The sequence below is a fragment of the Erinaceus europaeus genome, chromosome 20, assembly GCF_950295315.1.
Source record: "Erinaceus europaeus chromosome 20, mEriEur2.1, whole genome shotgun sequence".
NCBI lineage: Eukaryota > Metazoa > Chordata > Mammalia > Eulipotyphla > Erinaceidae > Erinaceus > Erinaceus europaeus.
Genome location: NC_080181.1, coordinates 46207245 through 46233566, shown reverse-complemented (window position 1 = coordinate 46233566; position 26322 = coordinate 46207245). Strand labels below are relative to the sequence as shown.

Genomic DNA, 26322 nt, shown 5'->3' with positions numbered 1-26322 from the left:
ACACACACATACATATATATATATATATATATATATATATATATATATATACATACATACATACATATATATATATACTGGAAATAATCACATTACATTTAACATCTCACAGTGTTATGTTTTTTTCCCGTGATAATGTAAGAAGTAAAGTTTGTTTCATTTTCTTCTTTTTAAAATTTTTGAATTATCTTTATTTATGGGCTAGAGAAGGCCAGAAATCAAGAGGGAAGGAGGTTATAGACAGGGAGACAGACACCTACAGCCCTGCTTCACCACTTGCAAAGCTTTCCCCCTGCAAGTGGGGACTGGGGGCTCGAACCCAGGTCCTTGAGCACTGTAATGTGTGCGCTTAACCAGAAGTGCCACCACTGGCCCCAGATTGTTACACACACACCTTCCAAATACGACATGTGTTATCCTACCCCAGGTGCCTTCCGGGAAAAAGGGTTCCTACCTGAGGACCTGCTGACAGTCACTGTAGGAACACTTGAACAGTGTATTTAAGACACTCATATGCTGAAGAATCTCACACAGCTATGTGAATAGGGTCACTAGGCTAAACCAGACCCCTAAACTAGAAAAGAGTGCCCGCCTCCCCACATTGGACCACCCTCCCCCTCTTCTCTTAGCTAATTGTGATGACTATGGATCTGTGTGTGTCTCCAATCCATGGAGAACAGGGCCGTCTCAAACATACCTTAGGGAATAAATAAATACTTGGTTGTGCCAGCTGGCTTGTGCCAACATGGTGGAGCCAGATTGGTCCTTCACCAGATTCTGCAGAATCGAATAAGCTGTCTCACTTCCTGCTTTTCTCAAGCCTCCTGAGGTCACATGTGGGGTGAACAGGTAAATGTCTTTCTTCTCCTTATTTTAATTTTTATTTATAAAATGGAAATATTGACAAGACTATAGAATAAGAGGGGTACATTTCCACACAATGACCACGCACACCTAGAGCTCCATATCCACTCCCCTCCCTTGATAGCTTCCCTAATCTTTATCCCTCTGGGAGTACGGATCCAGGGTCATTATGGGGTGCAGAAGGTGGAAGGTCTGGCTACTCTAATTGCTCCTCGGCTGAATATATAAATTTATTTCTGGGATCTGAGGACCCAGGTTCAATCCTCAGCACCACCATAAGCCAGAGCTGAGCAGTGCCCTGGAAAAAAAAATCCACACCTAAATGAAATACAAATTTGCCTTTCTCTGACTTCCTTGACTGGATTTTGAATAGTCCATCTTGGGCCAGCAAAATAGCTCACTTGGATAGTGTGCTGCCTTGCCAAACGAGAACCAGCGCCCCCCCACCCCGCTCTGAATGAAGCTACAGTGCTGTGGTATCTTTCACTCTCTCTCTCCCTTTCTGTCTCTATCTTTAAAGAAAAAAAAGTGGGGGGGGGGGCGGATACCAGGTGGAGGTGCACCTTGTACAAGGACCTGGGTTCAAGCCTCTAGCTCCCACCTGCAGGGAAGAAGCCTCACGGTTGGTGAAGCAGTGCTGAATGTCTCTTTCTCTTTCCCTGCCTGTTCCCTGCCTCCCTCTTGATTTCTCTCTGTATATATTTAAGAAAACTAAAATCAATCAATCAATAAAGGGAGAAAGGTCCAGTGGGGGTCCTGAAACATTCTGTGGTCATCAGTCTGCAGAACATGACACAGTGGCAGTAGCAGACACAGTCACAGTCCACTCGAACGGCGTACACGCACACGCATGCGTACACGCACGCACACACACATACACGCACATGCACATTCACACAGACGCACAGGTCTGAGCATGTGCGTGACCCAGGGATGGGCAGTGAAGCTGCTCAGATGCCACTCTCAGAAAACAATAATAGCACCAAACACATTTTTCTCTCATGTGATTTCACATTCTTGCCCACAAGGAATTTTGTTCTCACTCCCCTCCCTCCTTCCTCATCCCTCCAGATCCCCCCCCCCCATACAAACCAAAAAAAATTATCTCAGCAAGAGCAAAAGAGCAATTACATTTTGAGACTGGCCCTCTGGCAGGCAGAGTCTGACAGGGTGTCTCTGTTATCTTTCCCCCGCCTGGGGAGTGGGGGGGACACCAGCACATAACTTTCTCCTTGCTTTAATAGTCTGAAAAACACCCCATGGCTGCCTGTCAAATTCCTCCCGAAATATGCAGCAGGAGGACTGGGCCTATGCAGGAAAGCCTCATGCCAAGACATGAACATGAGGAAGGAGGGAAGGTTGAAGCTGTGAGGGAGAGACTCAGAGCACAGGGCTTCAAGGCTGCTGTGCATACTCTCCACCCACTGCTGACACCAGCCTAGCACCCAGGATGGGGAAGGACGAGGCTGGCTCTCTGTAGCTAGGAGCCCAGCAAGGAAATCCTCAAGGGGGTTCCGAAATGCTGTGTGAAGGCAGCACAAAGAGGGCTGGGGGACAGCTCACCTGGTAGAGTGCATACCTCTGTGAGGGGTGGGGGGGGGTCCACCAATGCTGAGCAGTGTCTCTCTAGAGATCTCTCATTCACACACCACAGAAAGCTGGAGAGACAGCTCAGACTTAAGAGGACTGAAATGCCCAAGATCCCCAGATTCAATCCTCAACACCTCCATAGGCCGGAGCTGAGCAGTGCTCTGGCATCTCTCTCTCTCTCTCTCTCTCCCTCTCTCTCTCCCTCTCTCTCTCAAATAAATAAATCTTCTGAAAATAGTGGCTCCACTACTGTTAGCCTAATAAATGATGCGCTTTTCCCCCCATTTTTATGTATCTTTTTCCCACCAGGGTTTTTTCACTGAGGCTTTGTGCTTGATTGATTCACTACTCCTGATGGACTCCCTTTTCTTTTTCTTTTTTCTTTTCTTTTTTACAGAAGGTGAGGGGCAAAGAGAGAGGGAGAGACCGAGATCACAGCACTGTTGTAGTACTCACAAAGCTTTTGCCTGGTGCACGCATGTGGTGGCTAGGGACTTGAACCCAGGTCCTTGTGCATAGTAACATGTGCTCTCTACTGGGATAGCCAACTCTCAGCCCCATCTGAACTTTGCACTTTAAATAATTTAAGGGTTTAAGCCCCTGCTCCCCACCTGCAGTGTGTGTGTGTGTGTGTGTGTGTGTGTGTGTGTGTGTGTGTGTGTGTGTAGCTTCACAAGTAGTGAGGCAGGCACTTCTGGTATCTCTCTTTATTTAAAAAAATTATTTATTTATTTATTTATTTATTTACCTCCAGGGCTATTGCTGAGGCTTGGTGCCTGCACTACAAATCCACTGCTCCTGGAAGCCATTTCCCCCCATTTTTGTTGCCCTTGTTGTCATCGTTGTTGTTGGACAGAGAGAAATCGATAGAGGAGGGGAGACAGATAGAGGGAGAGAAAGACAAACACCTGCAGACCTGCCTCACCGCTTGTGAAGCAACCCCCCTGCAGGTGGGGAGCTGGGGGCTCGAACTGGGATCCTTACGCCGGTCCTTGAGCTTTGTGCCACCTGCATTTAATCCACTGTGCCGCCACCAGGCCTCCTCTGGTCTCTCTCTTTCTCTTTCCTTCTCTATCTCCCCTCCTCTCAGTATCTCTCTGTCCTATCAAGTGAAAAAAAATGAGGTAAGAAAAAGTAATGCCCACTGGGAACATGGATTCGTCATGCAGGCACCAAGCACCAGGGATAACCCTGGTGACTATAAACAAAAAGAATCTAGGTGGGGCTCCTGATAGAGCTCCCACATTACCAGGCACACTAGGACCTGGGTTCAAGTATGGTCCCTGCTTGCAGAGGCGAAGCTGCTTGAATGGTGGAGTAATGCTGCAGGTGTCTTTTCCTCTCTGTTTTTCTCACCTTTGCCTCTTTCAAAAGAAAATGGGGGGGGGGGGCAGTAGCACAGTGGGCTAAGCGCACATGAAGCAAAGTGCATGGACTGGCATAAGGATCCTGGTTCAATCCCCGGCTCCCCACCTGCAGGAGGGGCTGCTTCACAGGCGGCAAGGCAGGTCTGCAGGTGTCTTGGGGTGGAATTGTGTAAGTGCTGAGCCCTGGCAATGGCTCTGGTGACAAAAATAATAATAGTAGTAGTAACGTATGGGTCTCGGAGAAAGTTCAGCCCACAGAGCATGTGCCTTACCACCTTCCATGCCCTGGGTTGGGGTCCCAGCACCATGGATAGTGGAGAGGGGCTATGGCATCTCACTGTGTCTATCCCTGCTTCTCTTCTTCCTCCCTTCTCTCTAAAACAATGAAAGAAATGGCTGCCCTATAGTGGGTGTGCACATGCAAAGTGCTACAGAAACAAAAGATTATAATAATCATTAGAAAATGTTGAGAGAGAGAGAGAGAGAGAGAGAGAGAGGGAGGGAGCTCATGGGATGGGATGAGTCTGCCTTGGCATGTGCAACCCAGATTCAAGCCCTGGAACTACATGGAAGGTGGCATGGCACCAGAGGAAGCTCTCCAACCCCCCCAACCCCCCTTGTTTCTATTTGATGAAAATACAGCCCAGAGCAGTGAGAGACCGTGATTCCACAAAATCAAATGTTTCACCTCTTAACAGTGCACTCTAGCCAGCCTCCAGGAAGGCCTTTCCCTCTGCTGTGTAACCAGGGTGCTTTTTCCAGGAAGGGAGGCAGAGACTGGAACCGTGACACCTGGTGGATGTCCAGGCTCTCCCCGGACGCCCAGCACCAGGCCAAGGCAGACAGACAAAAACCCAGTGACCGTCACTGAACACAAAACAGACTGCCTGGCGAGCATGTCCCAGGGCCTCCCGCCTAGTTTCCTTTATTGCCCGTGGAAACTCCTGCCCAGGACAAGGCTTGAGGATGCACCTGCTGGAGCCCAGGCATCTGGAAACTCTGTCTCAGGCATCCAGCTCTGCTTGCACCTGTCACATTTCTTTGGCAGCTTGGTGACTGAGCCTGGGGGGTGGAAGGGACCATCTGCCAGCAGCTCACAGCAGTTGGGTGGTTTGGGGACATGGTCAGAGACGGAGTACAGGATGAAGTTTGGGTTCTGAGCTGTTCACCCTCAGATGATGGGTGCCACTGGCCTGGGAGACCCGGGGCCTTCTCCAGAAGACAAAGGACATGTGTGTGACAAGTGACAACTACACATCATACACACTGCTGGGAAGATGCCAAGAGGGACAAAGCGACATTCTCACTGCAGTGTCTGGGGGTGGGGGTGGCCAGTCCCAGCACTTCATGGATGCCTGTTAGAAATGCACACGGTGGGGGTGGGGGGGGCGCACATTACTGTGCTCAAGGACGTGGGTTGAAGTCCCTAGTCCCCACATGCAGGGAGGAGGCTTTACAAGCAGTGAAGCAGGTCTGCAAGTCTCTCTCTCCCCCTTCCTCTCTTCCCCTTTCTCTCTCTCTCTTCCTCTCTCTCTCTCTCTCCCCCTTTCTCTCTCTCTCTCTTGCCTCCAGGGTTATTGCTGGTTATTGCTGGGGGTCAGTGCCTGCACTACAAATCCACTGCTTTTTGGCAGTCATTTTTTTCCATTTATTGGACAGGACAGAGAGAAATTGAGAGGGGAGGGGAGATAGAGAGGGAGAGAGCGATAGACACCTGCAGGCCTGCTTCACCGCTTGGGAAGCGTCCCCTCCAGCACACGTGCTTAACTGAGTGCACCACCATCTGGCCCCCAGTGTCTCTCTTTCTCTCTCCCTTTTTATCTCCCCCTTCCCTCTTGATTTCTCTCTATCCAATAAAGAAATAATAATAAATATCTTTTTGAAAATGCACAGGGGGGTCCCCACCCCCCTGAGTCAGAGACCCCCCCCCCCCCCAGGCTTGCTAGGGTAGCTGCAGTGCAGAGAGAGGCTCGCTGTCCACCTGGCATGGCAGTGGAGTGAGACTGATGTCATTTTCCTTTCGCGGGTGGCCTGGAACCCTGAAATGGCTCAAGCCTGCATTCCTGGGCATGGTTGTTAGGGAGTCGCAGACAACAAGCGTGGCTCTGTCAGGCAGCTCCTTTCCAGCCGTGCTGCCCAGGCCCTGGGCTTCTGAACTCTGCACCACCTGTTTCGTTAAAATTCCCTGGCTCCTGTGTCACCACCGGGCCTCCTTAAGTCCCTCCTCACCCCCTACCACACAGGTGTGGCATGAATGGGTCTCCAGTGCATTTGGAAAGTTGACAAGAAGAAAGGACTGAGCACCTCTCTTCTCTCTCTCTCTCCCTCTGTCCCTCTCTCTCATATGTTTAGTTATCAGATGGGACAGAGAGAAGTTTAGAGAGGAAGGGGGCAGAACAGGAGAGAAAGAGGGACACCTTCAGCATTGCTTCACAACTCATGAAGCTTGCCCCACCTGCAGGTAGGGATGGGGGGCTTGAACCTGGGCCTTTGTACATGGCCCTTGGCCAGGCACTTCTCTGCATCTTGGTCTCTTCTGGGAGGCCTGGCCTGCTGGAAGCTGCTTCTTCCATGAGTACCTGCACAGGTGAGCCGGGCTGGGCACAGGGAGGCTGGGGTAGGCCGTGCCCCTGGCTAGGAGCCTGTTCGAGGGGCTGAAGGCAAAGAGGACCAGCCCTGATGCCACAGACAGCCAACCGACATGCCAGCATCCATCTGAAGGGGATTCTGCGGCACAGCCCGTCCTCACTTGGTGACCTACTTCCTTATCGATAGCTCAGGGTCATGGCCAGCACTCTGCTGGGTTTCCTGCCATCATGGTTATCTCTGGGACTCTCCTCCTCAAGGCTTTTATTTAAAAAAATTTATTTATTTATTTATTTATTTATTTATTTATTTTTTCCTTTTTTTGTCCTTGTTTTATTGTTGTAGTTATTATTGTTGTCATCGTTGTTGGATAGGACAGAGAGAAATGGAGAGAGGAGGGGAAGACAGAGAGGGGGAGAGAAAGACAGACACTTACAGACCTGCTTCACCGCCTGTGAAGCGACTCCCCTGCAAGTGGGGAGCCGGGGGCTGGAACCTAGATCCTTACACAGGTCCTTGCGCTTTATATCACGTGCGCTTAACCTGCTGTGCTATTGCCCGTCTCCCAGTTTTTCTTTTTTAAATTGCCACCAGGGTTATCACTGGGGCTCAGTGGTGGCACTATATGTATCCACTGCTCCTGGCAGCCATTTTTTTCTTTTATTTTATAGAACAGAGAGAAATTGAGCGAGGAGGGGAAGATAGAGAGAGAGAGAGACAGAAAGACACTTTCAGACTTGCTCTGCCACTCCTGAAGCTTCTTCCCTGCAGGGAGGGAGCAAGGCCTCAAAGCTGGGTCCTTGCACACGGTAACGTACACTTGATAATCAAGTGCGTCCCCACCCATCCCCCTCCAGTGGCCTTTTTATCACTCCTCACCCCCCCCCACTTTTCCCTTTCTTTTCTGATAAAGACAGAAAGAGACAGAGAGGAGGAGAGACACCTGCAGCACTTCTCCACTATCTGTGAAGCTTCCTCTCTGCAGGTGTACACCGGGGCTTAAACTTGGGTCCTCACTCGTGGTACCACGGAAAACCAGGCACACCAGTCCCTGTATGAAAGGGATGTAGCTGCCCGGCCCGTCCTCACTGCTGACCTACTTGCCTGTCAACAGCCCAGGGTCATGGCCCACGCTCTGTTGGACTTGCTGCCACTGTGGTTATCTATTAGGTGTGTCTTGCCCCCAAGCGCGGTCCCATGACCATCTCTCTACCTGGTCAGTACTCTGGTGAAGGACAAGCACCTTGGTCATGCAGACAGGGGCTCAGCTGCCAGAACCTCATGTCACCGCCTCTCTGCTTCAGTCTCTGTGCTGTGCTACACTAGCGTTTGTCTCGCCTCTATCTTGTAGTTCTTTTTAGTCTTATTTATTTCCTCTGTTTTTATTCTCATAAAGTAAACAGTATGCTGTTGAAATAACACTTTCAAATATATTAAAAGGTTCTATTTGGGGGCCAGGTGGTGGCACAGTGGGTTAAGCACACATGGTGCAAAGCACAAGGACCAGCATAAGGATCCCCATTCGAGCCCCCAACTCCCCCCCTGCAGGGGGGTTGCTTCACAGGTGGTGAGGCAGGTCTGCAGGTGTCTATCTTTCTCCCCCCTCCTCCCTTGTTTTCTCTATGTCCTATGCAACAACAATGACAGCAATAACAGCAACAATAATAACGAAAACAATGATGAAAAAAAAAAAAACAAGGGCAACAAAAGAGAAAAAAATGGCCTCCAGGAGTAGTGGATTCATAATGCAGGCACTGCAATAACTCTAGAGGCAAAAATAAAATAAAATAAAATAAAACAATGCTCTAAGTGGGCTGGGGAGACAGCTTAATGGTTCTGTAAAAGCCTTCCATGCCTGAGGTTCTGAGATCCCTGGTTCAATCCCCAGCACTGCCATAAGCCAGAGCGGAGCAGTTCTCTGGTGTCTATCTCTCCCTTTGGATCTCTCTCATGCAAACAAATAAATGATTTTATAAGTTCAGTTTTAAAAAATGCTGCAAGTGATGCAAAGGTGACATTAGACTACAAAGCTGGTTGACACACCCACTCCCACCTGAGCCCCTTATGCCTCAGCTATAGCAGAGGGGGTGGCCGGGCTGTGCTGCGCTGGTTCAGCACACACATTCCCATGTGCAAGAACCCAAGTTTGAGCCTCTCTAGAGCTCTCCACCTACAGGGGGGACACGTCACAAGCAGTAAATCAGGTCTGCAGGTGTCTGTCTTTCTCTCCTCCTCTTTATCTCTCTGTCCTCTCTGAATTTTTTCTGTCCTATTTAATAAAAATTAGGGGGGCAGGGGAAAAATGTGGCCAATGGGAGCAGCAGGTTTGTAGTGCAGGCCCTGAGCCCCAGTGATAACCCTGGTGTAATAAATAAATACATAAATACACAAATAAATAAAGGGGGCAGCTGGGGTTCAGGCACTGGAGCCTGTCACTAAGTGAGGATCACCCATGTTGCTGTTTGAACCCACAACCAGAAGGCAAAGTACATGAACTTGAATCAGCCTCTGCTTGTCACACAGAATGTTTTTTGTTTGTTTGTTTTTATTGCCACCAGGATTGTCACTGGGGCTCTGTGCTGACACTATGAACCCACTGCTCCTGGCCATGTTTTTCCTTTTATTTGTTTCTCTCTTCCTATTTTCTACTTGATAAGACAGAGAGAAACTGAGGGGGAGGAGGAAATAATGAGGGAGGGAGAAAGATAGAAACCTGAAGAAGTGTTTTGCTGCTTGAGAAGCTTTCCCCTGCAGGCAGGGAGCAGGGTCTTGAACCTGGGTCCCTGTGTATAGTGACATGTCTTCGCTTTTTGCATGCTTCACGCTTCTGCAGCCTGGCCAAGCCACACTCCCAGAGTCCCCGCTTTCCTACTGGTGGGACTGAAAAGGAGATGCTGCAAGTTTTTGGAGGAGGAGAAGGAGGAGGAGGAGGAGGAGGAGGGGAATTGGCATCCCGAAGCATCCCCAAATGCCCCCAAGTGTCCCCAGCTGGGTCCAACAACCAAAGAGGACACCCACTCCTCACCTTCCACTCATGTCCTCAGCCATGAACAGAGGCCGATCTGACATGTTACAGCTGAGCAAAGTCACGGAGAGCTCCACACCCTGTCCCCTCCCGCCTTGCACCCTCTGTAACCCGCCCTGGGGGCAGGTGCTGGCTGAGGACCAGACAGGGAGACCCAGGGAGGCTACTTTCCCCAGTCTGCAGAGAAATGTGAAGGAATATAGGGGGCAGGCACCAAGCAGCTCTCCTCCCCAATGCCAGGAGTTAACAGACACAGCCCTTGGATCCCATAGCCTGATGGGAAGCCCAGGGGTGGGGGTGCTAGTGGCCTCACCCCTGCGTGCTGCACCTGGGGTCTAATGACATCCTCCCCAGCTCCAGCCACAACCCCTTCCCCTCCTCCCAGCTCACAGATCCCACTTAGCAAAGGAAATCTCTATAAGGGCCTCAGGCAGAGTGGGATTCTTGGGCTTTTCAACACTGGCATTAGAAGGGCTAGAAGACAGAGGCAGTGGTGGTAGAGGGTGGTCTTGTTTAAAACAAGACACAGGAGGCCCAGCATAGGCTCAGAAGAGGACACACCTAGGGGCTGGGTGGTGGCACACCGGGTTGAGCACACATGTTCCAGTGCTCAAGGACCCAAGTTTGAGCCCCCAGCACCCACCTGTAGGGGGAAAGCTTTGTGAGTGGTGCAGGTGTCTCTCTGTCTCTCTTACTCTCTATCTCCCCCTTCCCTCTTGATTTCTGATTGTCTTTATCCATATAAATAAATAAAGATAATAAAATTTTTTAAAAGGGGACACACCTTGCTATGTGAAAGGCCCTGGATTCAACTCCTGGCAGCACACACGTCAAGAACAGCACCAAGGGAGCTCCAGGGATAGTGAAGTGGTGCTGTGGTCTCTCCTTTCTCTCCTTTCTTGGAATATCTCTCTATCTTTAAAATAAAAATCGATATATATATATATCCTGGGAGCAAGCTGCTCAGTGATATGAAACATATTCAGGGCCCTGAGTGCCTTCCCTGGTGCTGTATAAAAATAACATAAAACAAGGAGGAGGCAGGTGACCTGACCTGGTAGACCATGCATTTTGTCATGCTTGAGCACCCACTGAGCCCTTGACATCACATGGGAGCACCACAAAAGGTGCCCAAAAGGAGCTGCATGAATGAGGGTGAAATAGTGCTGTGGTGTCTCGTGTGTGTGTGTGTGTGTGTGTGTGTGTGTGTGTGTGTCTTCTTCCATCTCTAGCTAAAATTAAAAGTGGGAGGGAAGCCTACTGGGAACACTTGAATGTATGAATCCCCAACAAAGGGGAGAAAAGAAACCAAGACTGGCGTCCCTTCTGTCTATGCTATTGTAGACACTTCTTAGAGGCGGTGCAGTAGTCCCTGCCCCATGAGAAATTCTGAAACCAGATATCAAAACAGGAGCTTTGCCTTATTACTATTTTCAGTGCTGTAATGAGTGTTTAGTCTTTGTGCGAGCGCCCTGGATAATTACAAAAATAGAGAAATTAGATGAAGCAATCTGCAGATGAAAGGGTCTGGTGCCAAGCCAGCTGCCCCAGCTCTCCTGCCGGTCATCTCCGCAAGCCGTTATTACCCAGTTCCCACAAGAATTGGGGCTGTGCTCACAAAGAACCCAGGGCGGCTTCTCAGAAGCCAGGGTATGTACCTCTAAAGTTAACAATGGCAGCAACAGCAAAAGACAAGCGGGACTACATCAAACTAAAATACTGCTGCAGAGTAAAAGAAACCATCGGGGGGGAAAAGAGGGGGCCAGCTGGTGGTCCACCTGGTTAAGCACACATATTACAGTGCACAAGGACCTAGGTTCAAGCCCTTTGTTCCCACCTGCAGGGGAAAGTCTCACAAGGTCTGCAGCTGTCTCTCTGTCTCTTTCCCTCTCTAGCTCCCCCTCCCTTCTCAATCGCTGTCTGTCTCTATCCAGTAGTAAATGAATAAACAAAGAGTTTAAAAATTATATTAAAAAAAGATAAGTTACAGAACAGGAAAGACATTTGTACATCTAATGAGGGGTTCTGATTCAAAATATGAAAATAACTCATAAAAGCCAACAATAAGAGAAAACAGACATTGTGATAAAGAAAGGGGACCTGAGACTCTGAACAGATGCTTCTTCAGAGGCACACAGCTGGCCAGATGGGAAGAGACTAAAGGTAACTTCATGTCAGAGAAACACAAAGCGAAACAGTCAGGCAGCACCTCCTGTCTGTGAGGCTGGCTAGCTTTGAAGGGACCAGAAACAACAAGCACTGGCAATGACATGGACAAACAGGAGCTGGCTTACACTGCTGGTGTGAGGGAAACTGGTGCCACCACTATAGACTCCCCAAGCAGTTAAGACAGCAGTGTCAGCACTCTTGCAGAAAGAGACAGTTGCATCCAGTGAGTCAGACTGCTGTGTGTGAAGGAGCAGAGTGGATGGCAGGAGTTTCTTGCTTTTCACTTATACTGTGGATTCAATCGGATTTTATGTTCTAACTGAGACATTAACACAAATCATATATATATATATATATATATGTATCCAAAAGATGTTTGGTGATTGTACAATGTCTCAACATTATTTACATGTAGAAATGTAATGAGATACAAGTAAATTTGAGGAAGCAAAGAAAAAAAGAAAAAAAAAAAGAACTGGAAGTCTCAGAAGATGCAGCTATCCCACTTATGAAGGATACAGAAACACTAATTGAAGAAGGTATGTGCACTGCTGTTCCCAGGGCAGTACTGTTTACAATAACCAAGATATGGAGACCACCACAGTGTCCATAACAAGCTGAACAGATAAAGAAGTGGGGTAGGTGGGTGCCAGGCTGTGGTGGACCTAGTCAAGTGCACACAGTACCCCCAGGCAGTGAGCAAGCAGGATGGAGTCCCCCAGCTGCCACATGGGAGTGCTACCACAGCACAGGGGGATGCTCCCATGCTGTGGTGTCTCTGCCCATCTCTGTCTCTCTGCCTTTCTTCTATAAGAGACAGCTGGCTTGGAGCAGTGAAACCCTAGCAACAAGGGGCAGGATCCCTGAGCAGACAAGGGACAAGGATGGGGCCAGGCCTCTGTCCTGGGGAGCACCCCCTCCCCATCCCTTCTGCTCCAAGCTCCCCCTCCCCCGCCTCCTCATTGAAGGGGGCTGAGGACACAGCCCCCCAACCACACCCTGGCCACTCACCATGTTCATGACGGTCAGCAGGAACCTCTGTGCAGCCTCGGCCCCGTGGTACTGCACCATGTCAGCGTCAGCCACCACCAGAGTCTCCACGGTGTGCTCCTGTGTCAACCCGATGGCCTGCCTCCGTCCCCGCCCTGCTGCGGGCTCCTTCTCTGAAAGACAATGAGGCATCAGTGCAGACCAGGGCCTGGGCCTTCCTGGACCAGACTGCACACAGCCTGGCTGAGCCTCCCCAAGAGCACAGGCATCCCCACCTACATCAGAAGGGATCCCCTCTGCAGCAGGGCTCGGCCCAGTCCTCCATCATCCACCAAGGGTGGAACTGGGACCGAACTGCCCACTGCTCTGAATGATGGGAAGCAGCACACAGAGGGGCAGGGGTGGTGGGAAAGGGCCTCAGAGAGGGCTGCCCCCCATGAAGGTTGGGACCCCTGGCAGGGGGGAATAGGGCACTTCCCTAGAGGCTGTTGTTCCAAAGGCTGTGCTGAGTCAGGGATAAGGAGGCACAACTTTAGCAAGCACAGAAGCAGTTAAGTACTACTGAGTAACCCCCCCACACACACACACACCTATGGACATCTAATCTTTGACAAAGGGGCCCATGACTATTCAATGGGGAAAGCAGTCTCTTCAACAAATGGTGTTGGAAACAATGGGTTGAAACATGCAGAAGAATGAAACTGAATCACTGTATTTCACCAAATACAAAAGCAAATTCCAAGTGGATCAAGGACTTGGATGTTAGACCACAAACTATCAGATACTTAGAGGAAAATATTGGCAGAACTCTTTTCCGCATACATTTTAAAGACATCTTCAATGAAACGAATCCAATTATAAAGAAGACTAAGGCAAGTATAAACCTATGGGACTACATCAAATTAAAAAGCTTCTTCACAGCAAAAGAAACCACTACCCAAACCAAGAGACCCTTCACAGAATGGGAGAAGATCTTTACATGTCATACATCAGACAAGAGCTAATAACCAACATATATAAACAGCTTGCCAAACTCAACAATAAGAAAACAAATAACCCCATCCAAAAATGGGGGGAGGACATGGACAGAATATTCACCAGAGAAGAGATCCAAAAGGCCAAGAAACACATGAAAAAATGCTCCAAGTCTCTGATTGTCAGAGAAATGCAAATAAAGACAACAATGAGATACCACTTCACTCCTGTGAGAATGTCATACATCAGAAAAGGTAACAGTAGCAAATGCTGGAGAGGTTTTGGGGTCAAAGGAACCCTCCTACACTGCTGGTGGGAATGTCAATTGGTCCAACCTCTGTGGAGAACAGTCTGGAGAACTCTCAGAAGGCTAGAAATGGAGCTACCCTATGATCCTGCAATTCCTCTCCTGGGAATATAGCCTAAGGAACCCAACACATCCATCCAAAAAGATCTGTGTACACATATGTTCTTAGCAGCACAATTTGTAACAGCCAAAACTTGGAAGCAACCCAGGTGTCCAACAACAGATGAGTGGCTGAGAAAGTTGTGGTGAATATACACAATGGAATACTACTCAGCTGTAAAAAATTATGACTTCACCGTTTTCAGCTGATCTTGGATGGACCTTGAAAAATTCATGTTAAGTGAAATAAGTCAGAAACAGAAGGATGAATATGGGATAATCTCACTCTCAGGCAGAAGTTGAAAAACAAGATCAGAAGAGAAAACACAAGTAGAACCTGAACTGGAATTGGCGTATTGCATCAAAGTAAAAGACTCTGGGGTAGGTGGGTGAGGAGAATACAGGTCCATGAAGGATGACAGAGGACCTAGTGGGGGTTGGTACTGTTATATGGGAAACTGGGGAATGTTATGCATGTACGAACTATTGTATTTACTGTTGAATGTAAAACATTAATCCCCCCAAAATAAATAAGTAAATAGGTTGAAAAAAAAGTACTACTGAGTATACCCTCATAAGAGGCAGCCCAAGAGGTGGCACAATGGGTAAAGCGTTGGACTCTCAAGCATGAGGTCCTGAGTTCAATCCCCATCATCACATGCACCAGAATGATGTCATTTTCCCCCACCCCAGGCCCCAATCTCTAATCTCTCTTTATCTGTAATAAATACATCTTTAAAAAAAATTAGACACACAAGGCCGGGCATATGCACCCAATAGAGTACATATGTTACCATGCACAAGAACCTCGGCCCAAGCTCCCAGTTTCCACCTGCAGGGGAAAAGCTTCCCAAGTAGTGAAGCAGTGCTGTAGGTTCCTATCTATCTATCTATCTATCTATCTATCTATCTATCTATCTATCTATCTATCTCATAAATCTCTGTATCCCAACAGCTAAAATAAGTAAGTAAACATTAAAAATATTCACTCAATCAGAGTGACTGGGAGCAGATAGAGTGCAGGTCTTACCATGCTGGAGGGAGCCCTAGGTTTGAGCCCTGCCACTATGGGGAAACAACACAGACAGCACTAAAGGGAGCACCGTAGCTGGCAGAACAGTGCTGTGGTGTCTCTCCTCCTTTTCTCCTTCTGCCTCTCCCTCTCCCCCTCACCCAAGTATAGAGAATTTGAAAGCTTGGGCTAGGGAGGCTGCTCAATGGTGCCACACATATGGAAGGGCCTCAGTTCCTTGCCCAGTGCTGTACTGACAAGCTGCAACGGTTGTCTGACAGACAGACAGACAGACACATACACACTGCCTGTCATCTGGCACACACACACACACACACATACACACATACACTGCCTCTCATCTGGCGCGCACACACACACACACACACATACACTGCCTGTCATCTGGCACACACACACATACACACACACACACACACACACACACACACACACACACATACACTGCCTGTCATCTGGCACACACACACATACACTCTCTCTCATCTGGCGCGCACACACACACACACATACATACACTGCCTGTCATCTGGCACACACACACATACACTCTCTCTCTCATCTGGCGCGCACACACACACACACACACACATACACTGCCTGTCATCTGGCACACACACACACACACACACATACACTGCCTGTCATCTGGCACACACACACACACACACACACACATACACTGCCTGTCATCTGGCACACACACACATACACACACACACACACACACATACACTGCCTGTCATCTGGCACACACACACATACACTCTCTCTCATCTGGCGCGCACACACACACACACACACACACACATACACTGCCTGTCATCTGGCACACACACACATACACTCTCTCTCATCTGGCGCGCACACACACACACACACACATACACTGCCTGTCATCTGGCACACACACACACACATACACTCTCTCTCATCTGGCGTGCACACACACACACACACACATACACTGCCTGTCATCTGGCACACACACACACACATACACTCTCTCTCATCTGGCGCGCACACACACACACACACACACACACACACACATACACTGCCTGTCATCTGGCACACACACACTCTCTCTCTCATCTGGCACACACACACACACACACATACACTGCCTATCATCTGGCACACACACACACACATACACTGCCTGTCATCTGGCGTGCACACACACACACACACCTACACTGCCTGTCATCTGGCACACACACACACACACACACACACACACACCTACACTGCCTGTCATCTGGCACACACACACACACACACACACATACACTGCCTGTCATCTGGCACACACACACACACACACACACTGTCATCTGGCACACACACACACTGCCTGTCATCTGGCACACACACACACACACACATACACTGCCTGTCATCTGGCACACACACACACACACACACACTGTCATCTGGCACACACACACACTGCCTGTCATCTGGCACACACACACACACACACACACACACACACTGCCTGTCATCTGGCACACACACACACACACACACACTGTCATCTGGCACACACACACACACACTGCCTGTAATCTGGCACACACACACACACACTCACACATACACACACACACACACACCCTGCCTGGCCTAGGTGTGATTGTCCTCACACTAGGGTGGGAGTTAACCTGGGACTTAACTGGGACTTAACCTCAGTGACTGTGGAAAATGGACTCCCTGGGAGATCTCACTTTAGAAATAAACTCTGGTGGGAAAATTGGCCCCATCACTGTGAAAAACAGCCTGGAGAATCCCCAGAACACTAGAAATGGACCTACCCTGTGACCTGGCAATTCCTCTCCTGGAGATTCATCCAAACAAAACAAAACAAAACAAAACAAAAACTATGCAAAGGGGCCTGTGTACTCTTACATTCATAGCAGCACTTCTTGTAATAGCTCAAACTTGGAAGCAACCCAGATGCCCAATGACAGATGAGTGAAGAAAGCTGTGGAATATATGTGCAATGGAATAGTACTCAGCTATGAAGAAGGATAAAGTCACCTCCTTTGCCTCATCTTGGATGGAGCTTGAGGGAATCATATTAAGTGAGAGAAGTCACAAAAAGAAGGATGAAATACTGGGTGGTCTCACTCATAGATGGAATTTAAGAAACAACGAATGAGAAGACTCAGGGTGGAACTTGGACTGGGTTTGGTGTATACCAGCAAAGCAAAGGACCCTGGGGAGATGGAGGAAGAAAGAGGGAATTAGGGACCTCAAGCATAATGATGACTCAAAAGTTCAGTTGGCAGTGGGAGTGGTGTGTGGGAGACCTAACAAGGGGAGATTAGAAATGGTACCCAGATATCAACATTATTATTATGTAAACCATTATTTTCCAATAAATGATTTGAAAAAAGAAAAGATCTCATAGCAGGTACAGTCACTGAGTCTACATCTGAACATCATTATAACTATTTATATTTATTTATAAATATCCAGTGTTATTGCTGGGGCTTGGTGTCTGCATGAGGAATCTACCACTCCTGGAAGCCTTTTTCTGGTCTTTTTTGGACACAGAGAGAGAAATCTAGAGAGGAGTGGGAGGTAGAGAGGGAGAGAGACAGCTGCAGCATTGCTTCACCACGTGTGAAGCTTCCCCCCTATAGGTGGGGTATGGGGCCTTGAACCTGGGTCCTTGTGTACTGTAATGTGTGTGCTCAACCAGGTGTGCCACCACCCACCCACCGAATGTCTTTACTTCTGAGTTCTGGCAGCCAGTGTTGCCTTCATTCCTGGGTCCCTGCAGAAATCCAAAGTGAGTGGAGTGGAGAGGAAGTTCTTTGATGGGGCAGCTCCTACAATACTTCTACCTCTGTCTGGCACCAGCTTACTCCCTCCCAGAAACCAGCTCTGCTCGGCTGTCCACGGAGGTAACCCAGCCCAGACAGACGTAGACTGGCTTCACCAATTGGCCTTTCCCCAGCTACAAATGCACACTATGGGAGCAGTCCAAGGCCCAGGTCCTGAAGCACAGACAGGAATCCCTGCACAGTTACCATAGCAACAACTGACAGACCATCTCCACCGCCAAGCACAGAGAGAGCCAGCTCAAACTTCCCAAGACAGTCCGTCCCCAAAACACTCCTAAAGTCAACAACTGTTTATAGTCATCCTTTCATTTTTTTTCTCTTGAAAAGAAGTTTGTGCTTACTGTTGCCTGGGCTTTGCTGTTCACGGCAGACTGTTTTCAGATATAGAGAGAAGAGAAGGAGACGCTGCAGCCCACAGGCTTCCCCCACTGTAGCAGTGGCTGGGATGGAACCTGGGTTGAGCACATGGCAAAGCAGGTGCACGCCCAAGTGAGCTGTCTCATTCTCTAACTCACACTGGCAGTTTCCAGGCGCGGGTGGCCACAGCTGGTCCCAGCACCCTAGGGTGAGAACAGGAACCCCCTGGACAGGACCCTCACCTTCATCCTAGGCTGCACCACACACTCCCAGCCTCCCTTCAGCTGGGACACCAGGGACACACCCACCCTTGAATGGGAAGCTCCCCAGAGAGAGAGAAAACCCACCAGATGTGGGGGGAGGGCGCCACGTCCACAGACAGTGAGCCACATCCTCCTCCAGCCAGAACCCACCATTTTTCCTTCATGAATATCAAAACAACACAACGCTTAGGCAAACAGCACTGACTCGTGACCTGCTGTGTGCCTCAAGTAGAGGCAGCAGCGCTGAGTTTGAGAAACACACAGCCATCCCGTGAAACTCTCCTTGAACAAACAGAAACAGGGAAGGGGCATGGTGTCTGACTCATCACAGAAATGCGAGATGACCCCTGAGCCTTCTCTCTGAATGCTGGGCTGGACAGAGGGCGGGGGGGGGGGGTGCTGCTTGCACCAGGCCCACCTGTCCAACCTGGAACCTGAGACTGAGCCACCTACTTGCTTTGTAAAATGGCCGAAGATACCACCTAAGCCGTCAGCACACCCAGGCTCTCTCACCCTCTCCAGCCAGTTCAGTAGGGAGGAGACATTTCCTCGGTTGAACAATGGAGCGTCAGTCTTCAGGGAGGAGCGTGAGAGTTCACTCGCCAGAAGCCATTCCTGAGTGACTCCACTTCCTGCTGCCCAGGAAGAGGCCTTGGGCCTCTGATTCTGTCTGTCACTTCCAGGGCAGACCTCAGGAAACACAGCCCCCGTGGGCCTGGCCAGCAGAGTAAACAGATGCAATACCTGGGGGAGCTAAGGGCAGAGGGCTTTTCAGGTCAGGAAGACCAAGAGTGGGGCCGTGACCAGGAGCCAGGCTCAGGCTGTCCCACAGGCTGAGAATTACCTGCAAGGCCCTGCCTGCACAAGGCCCTGAGCTCATCCCCCTTCAAAATCTAGATCTGGAATTCTCTTTGAAAGACATTCTTCATAGGGGGTGGGGGAGGGTGGGAATCTTTAAGAGGATGTGGGGCTTAATGGGGATCCTGGGTGTGAGCACGTGTGTGTGTGTGTGTGTGTGTGTGTGTGTGTGTGTGTGTGTGTGTGTGTGTGTGTGTGTGTGTGAGTGTGTGTGCGCGCGCGCGCCCAGGTCTCCTTTCCCTAGCGCTGCATAAGCTAGAGCTGAGCAGTGCTCTGGTCTCTCTCATGACAATAAAAACAGGGCCCTTCAGACAGCATAGTGGTTCTGCAATAGACTTTCCTGCCTAAGGCTTCCAGGTCCCAGGCTCAATCCCCAGGACCACCATAAACCAGAGCTGAGCAATTCTCGGTTAAAAAAAAAAAGGCAAATAAAAATAAATAATTTCTCAACTTAAAAGAAAAAAAAGGCATTGAAAGGGGAGCCTGAACAACTAGTGAGCTGACAGTGGGCTCAGATTCTTCCTCAGCTTCCCAAAACAAAGGGACTTTAATGGCTCAGAGACTGAAACTGCTAGAAACCATCCCAGTGAATTGTGTCAGAGTTTCGAGAGTGAATATGTGTCTTAGCTGTACACATTCCTCTTACCTCAATGCTCAGCTTGTGTGATTAAGCCATTGCTTCTTGGGAAAATGTTTTCACAGTGCATGGCATCCTTCTGAATCCACCCCCACCTTAGAACTGCCAGGTTGAAGCCTGATGCTCCCACACCAGTACAACATCATCCGGAGGGTTGAGGAGGGGGTAAGACTTTGGAAGGTGACTGTGTTCCAAGAGCAGAGCCAGGTAAGTGGGGTCTAGGGCCATTGTATACATCATGTGAGCTCTGTGCCTGCTGCACCGAGTTAAGACACAGAGAGGAGATACTCGCTGAATCTCATCTTGAATCTGAATGTCCCAGCCTCCAGATGTTGAGTTACCTGCTCTATGCCGTCCGACTAGCTCAATCCAGGGAGGGCAGAGAATGTCTCTTCCAGATTCTACACCTATCAGAATGTGTTGAACAACCCATCAGCAAGGAGAGCAAAAACAAAGTAAATAAATGAATAAATGAATAAGCCAAGGGAATTACATCAGATTGAAAATCTTCTTCATGGAAAAACAAGCCACAACCCAAATAGTGAGACTCCTTACAGAATGGGAGAAGAACTTTTAATGCCAGATATCAGACAAAAGATTAATAACCAAAATATACAAAGAGCCCAACAAATTCAACAACAACAAAAAATGACCCCATCCAAAAGTGGGAAGAGGATATGAACAGAATATTCACCAAAGAAGAGATATAAAAGGCCAACAGACATATGAAAAAATGCTCCAAGTCGGGAGTTAGGCGGTAGTGCAGTGGGTTAAGCGCAGGTGGCGCAAAGCGCAAGGACCCGCATAAGGATCCCGGTTCAAACCCCTGGCTTCCAACGTGCAGGGGAGTCGCTTCACACGCGGTGAAGCAGGTCTGTAGGTGTCTGTCTTTCTCTGCCCCTCTCAGTTTTCCCCTCCTCTCTCCATTTCTCTCTGTCCTATCCAGCAACTATAGCAACAATAACAGCTACAACAATAAAATACAAGAAGGGCAACAAAAGAGAATATATATATATATATATATATATATATATATATATATATATATATATATATATATATATATATATGTTTTTTAAAAATGCTCCAAGTTACTGATCGTCAGAGAAATGCAAATAAAGACAACAATGAAATATCACCTCACTCCTGTGAGAATGTCATACATCAAAAATGACAGTAGCAGCAAATGCTGAAGAGGTTGAGGGGGCAAAGGAACCCTCCTTCACTGCTCATGGGAATGTAAATGGTCCCAACCCTGTGGAGAGCAGTCTGGAGAACTCTCTGAAGGATAGAAGTGAACCTACACTAAGACCCTGCAATTCCTCTCCTGGGGATATATCCTAAGGAACCAACACAGCCAGTCAAAGGCACAATTTGTTATAGCCAAAACCTGGAAGCAATCCAGGTGCCCAACAGCAGATGTGTGGCTGAGTAAGTGTGGTATATATACACAATGGAATACTACTCAGCTGTTAAAAATGATGAATTCACCTTCTTCACCTTATCTTATATGGACCTTGAAGGAACCATGTTAAGTGACATCAGCCAGAAATAGAAGGATGAACATGGAATGTGGGACATATACTCTATAGAGTACTACTTGACAATTTAAAAAGATGATATTGTGTCCTTTGGGACAAAATAGATGGAACTGGGGGTGTTTACACTTAGTGAAGTCGGCAAAAAGCTGAAAGACAACTACCAGATGGTTTTACTCATGTTGAATACAGAGAACGAAACACATGAATTTGCAAAACGGAGAAGAAGGAGGAGGAGGAGTTGTCAAACTGTTGCTAAGACTTTCTGAGAACTATGGTGGTCATCACTGTGGAGTGGTGGGGATGCTGTAGGTTTCTACTAGGTTGTTACCTTTGCTTCATGATCCTAAAGAATTAAGTAATGTAACTTGATATAGAAAAGAACTATTTATATATTTTCCAAAGTTCTTGGTACCAAGCAACAAAGAAAGAGAAAAGTCCCTCAAGGGGAAAATGCATTAGACAGAAATACGAACATCCCAGCTCACCCTCCAGAGGAGTTAAACCAAGATGGTGCACTCCAAGGAATATGGACTTCACCGGGAGGGGCGAGCTGCTGGTATCCCTCGTTCCTTTGAGCCCAAGCTGGGACATCTAAATTTCTAGTGAGAACATCAACAAAGCCAGGACTGCCTCACTACCCCCAGCCTCTACTCACAGGAAGGAGACTCTGAGTTCCTAGGAAAATACTGGGGCATTGCCCACCACACATCCACTTGCTCACAGGCAGTATACTACAAGCCAAGAGAGGCAAGGAAAGAAGAGCAGAAACCACCAGCTCTGCCCATTGCAAGGCCCTGGCTCAGAGCTTCCCTGGGAAGAGAGAAGGAGGTCACAAGAACAAAGGGCTCCTACACTTTCCCCTGCCCTGCAAGAGTGTGGCTTTATTTGAAACAGAGTGTGGGGGAAGCTTGAGCCCAAGGGCACTCTTGAAAACAACAGAGATTGCAGTGGGGAAGCAAGTATCAGGCTGGCAGCTCTTCTTCATTAAGTGCAATAAGCTAGAGTGTGTGTGAGCCAGATCACCAGAAACAACCAGGATGGAAGGCAGACCCTCCTGGGGCTAGAACAAATCTCAAAGGCTTGCCACACACATACACAAAATACTGCCTCTCATTGAATTGAGTTGGATCAGTCTGTGGAGCAATGGAGGGCCCAGGGCAGTGTCGGAAATAATAGAGCTATCAACCAGCAATTAGTGAAGCCTCCAGCTGGAAGACAGAGGAACTGGGGCACAGGGTTTAATGGGGAGATCAGAGAAAAAGACAAGGTTGGAGCTGATCAAACCAGCCTTGTGCTAGAATGTCAGCACACAGGCCCAAGGTTGCTCCTTCTCTGGAGGGACACTAAAAGGCTTCACTCTTAGGGTCAGGTGGTGGTGCATCACATCTGGTTAAGTGCACATTGCAATGTGCAAGGACCTGAGTTCAAGCCTCCAGTCCCCACCTGCAGGGGAAAGTTTTGTGAATGGTGAAGCAGTGCTGCAGGTGTCTCTCTGTCTCTCTCCCTCTCTATCACCCCTTTCCCTCTTGACTTCTGGCTATCTCTGTCCAATAAGCAAATAAGGCTTTATTCTTGGATAAGGGGGTGAAATATAAAAAAATAAGTCACAAAGCAAATAAATTAGCTAAAGACAACAAAAGCAAACCCTGCAGAAAGGAAGGTGGGAACTAATCTCCTGAGGCCCTACCCTTCTCTAACTCTAATGCTCAGCTTTCAACACAAAATTATGAGACCAGAACAGTGTGACCCATACATTAAATAATATATATATATATATATATATATATATATATATATATGACAATTGGAATTTCTTGTGAGATTCCAGATGTCAGAGTTATTAAGCAAAGTCTTCAAAGCAAACACACACTCATGCATTCAAAGAAATAAAGGAAACCATCCTTTAAAAAGCTGAGAAAGCTAGAATGAAAATGACAGTGATGTCAACAAACAGATATTATCACAGTGAGGGAGGGTGGCTCAAAAAATACATGTTTTGCAAACCTGAGGCCCTAGTAGATCCCCAGCACCAAATATGATAGAACAGGATTCTGGTCTCTTATTCGTTTATTAAATTAACAAATTTTACACTTATACTTTTAACACATATCAGAAGAAGAAAAAGCAGTTATATAATGTATTCAAAGTGCTAGGGGGAAAAAAGAAATCAATCCAAAATCTTATCCAAAAGTGACCCTTCAATAATGCAAGTAAAATAAAATCATTTCCAGGTAAACAATAGCTGAATTTTCCCCTTTTAAAAATATTTATTGGGAGTCAGACGGTAGCACAGCGGGTTAAGTGCACGTGGCGCAAAGCACAAGGACCAGCATAAGGATCCCGGTTCGAGCCCCCCAGCTCCCCACCTGCAGGGGAGTCGCTTCATAGGTGGTGAAGCAGGTCTGCAGGTGTCTGTCTTTCTCTCCCCCTCTCTGTCTTCCCCTCCTCTCTCCATTTCTCTCTGCCCTATCCAACAATGACGACAACAAGAATAACTACAGCAATAAAACAACAAGGGCAACAAAAGGGAATAAATAAATAAATATTAAAATATATATGTATTTAGGGGCCAGGCAGTGGCGCACCTGGTTAAGCACACACATTACAGTGTGCAAGGATCTGGGTTCAAGCCCCTGGTTCCCACCTGCAGGGGGAAAGCTTCATGAGTGGTGAAGCAGGTCTGCAGGTGTGTCTCTGTCTCTCTCCTGCACTATTTACTCCTCCCCACACAATTTCTCTCTGTCTCTATTCAAAATAACTAAATAAGGATTTAAAAAATTTTAAAAATATATATTTATTTACGTATATATGTGTTTCTTTATTTATTTATTGCTGGTCTCTTGCCCTTGTCCAGCTTTTGTAGTCCTTACTTTGTCTGACAAGGTTAGACTTAACAGTGATTGAGGGAAGTGAAATAGGAAGTAGGTGAGGACGGTATCCAGGTCTAAAAGAAACTATTTGATTCGGTACTTTATAGTATCTTTTTTTCAGTCTTTCTACTTGCTTGCTGCACTTACTGAGTCACAGTAGACTACTGCACAACTTTACTTTAAGGTGTATATTTTCCCCTAACTTAGGGGTACACGTGCAAATGTGCCCTATCTCATGGGCCCTGGTCTACATCTAGGTTCTGTAACTTTGTTAGGAAGCACACTGCCTAAAATGGAACTAAGGAGTTCCATGAATTAGGAAAGGTCTGTTTCATCAGAGTACTGAAGCTGAAGCATTGACATCCCAGGTCTGGAGTCTCCGGACACGGTCTGCAGTGAAACATGTTGAAGTGGAATTGGTTGCACTGATTTGGTTGAGATCAGCAGATGCAGGATCAAATGGTATGGATCGAGATCAGCAGATGCAGGATCCAATGGTATGGATCGAGAGAAGCGTGAAGGGAAAGGAGCAAAGCCCCAGAGGTTCCAGGACTGGGAGAAATTTAGTTTTATAGAGAATGAGGAAGGTTCCTTGCTTTAAGTTCCTTTAAAGTTTACAAAGGCAACAGATAATTATTATTATAACCAAGTTATTTGGGAACTTCATTTACTTTGAAAATCCCATGGTTAGAATTTGTGCTGGGGGTCAGGCGGTAGCACAGTGGGTTAAGCGTACGTGGGCACGAAGTACAAGAACCAGCATAAGGATCCCGGTTCGAGCCCCTGGCTCCCCACCTATAGGGGGGTCACTTCACAAGCAGTGAAGCAGGTCTGCAGGTGTCTATCTTTCTCTCCCCCTCTGTAGCCCCTCCTCTCTCTATTTCTTTCTGTCCTATCCAACAATGATAACATCAATAACTACAACAAAACAACAACAAGGGCAACAAAAGGGAAAATAAATAATATATAAAAGTATTTTTTAAAAGTTTATAAAAAAAGAATTTGCTGTGCCATATAAGACCTTAACATAATTTATGTCATTTAATGCCATTTACAAATAACTAACTATAGCTTATCTACTGACCAGACCAGCTGCTTCTGGTCTCCCTGGTCTAAGATTATAGGTGATTTAATATTTCAAAAAATTGTTATTAGAAATGCATTAACAATGTAAGTCCAGTGTTGAAATTCAATCAGTGTACTAATCTGACACCTTAGGTGCTTAGACTGAAGGAATATATACTCAGAACTGAAGTCTGTGCAGTAAAACCTCTAGATACTCAATCTGTTTTCCTTTCTCATGTTGATTAAACAATGATTTATAAGACTACAGTTAATAGGAGTGTATATTAATAAATCTGATCCTAACCAACCCAGCTCACAGGAAATGTTAATGGAAATTCTTCAATCTTAAAGCAAATGGCCCCAGATGATAATTCAAACCCACACATTCAAAAGAAAACATAAACCAAAGGTGATTCAGTAATTAGAAAACACAGTAGCTTTCCTTCTCCTCTCTTCAATGATTTTTTTTTCAATTACACAAAGTTTTGTGTAGTTGTAGTCTCAGATGTCTCAGATACAGAGATACCGTAGACTTCCCACTCACAGCACAAAGGAGACCAGTGAGGACAAAGTAGTCTTGAATTACTTGAACACACATGGTACCTCAAATCCACAGGAGTACAGGAAGAGATCCAGAAAACTGAATGAGAAAGATGGTTCACAAATTCTATAAAAATACACAGCATCATTTTTTTCTCAGCTTCTTTTTTTTAAAAAATTTTATAATAGAGACAAAGAGAGAGAGAGAAACAGAGATGCTTGCATCTTGCTCCACTGTTCATTAAGCTCCATCTGAAGGCTCAAGCCCAGGTACCTCACACATGGTAAATTGTACCACTCCCCAACCCCTCTTAGCTTCTTCTTCTTTTTT

General features: G+C 47.4%; 1 protein-coding gene across 3 annotated transcripts in view; it reads right to left on the bottom strand.

The window, feature by feature from the left end:
* ADAMTS17 (ADAM metallopeptidase with thrombospondin type 1 motif 17) overlaps positions 1-26322 on the bottom strand; it is a 332233-nt gene that overhangs the window by 275043 nt on the left and 30868 nt on the right. For all 3 annotated transcript variants that reach the window (XR_009546590.1, XM_060179312.1, XM_060179313.1), the window contains exon 4: positions 12613-12764. Coding sequence is in view for 2 of the 3 variants with exons in the window: in XM_060179312.1 (XP_060035295.1) it covers positions 12613-12764 (152 nt within the window). In the remaining variant the exon portion in view is untranslated. The remainder of the gene's footprint in view (positions 1-12612; positions 12765-26322) is intronic.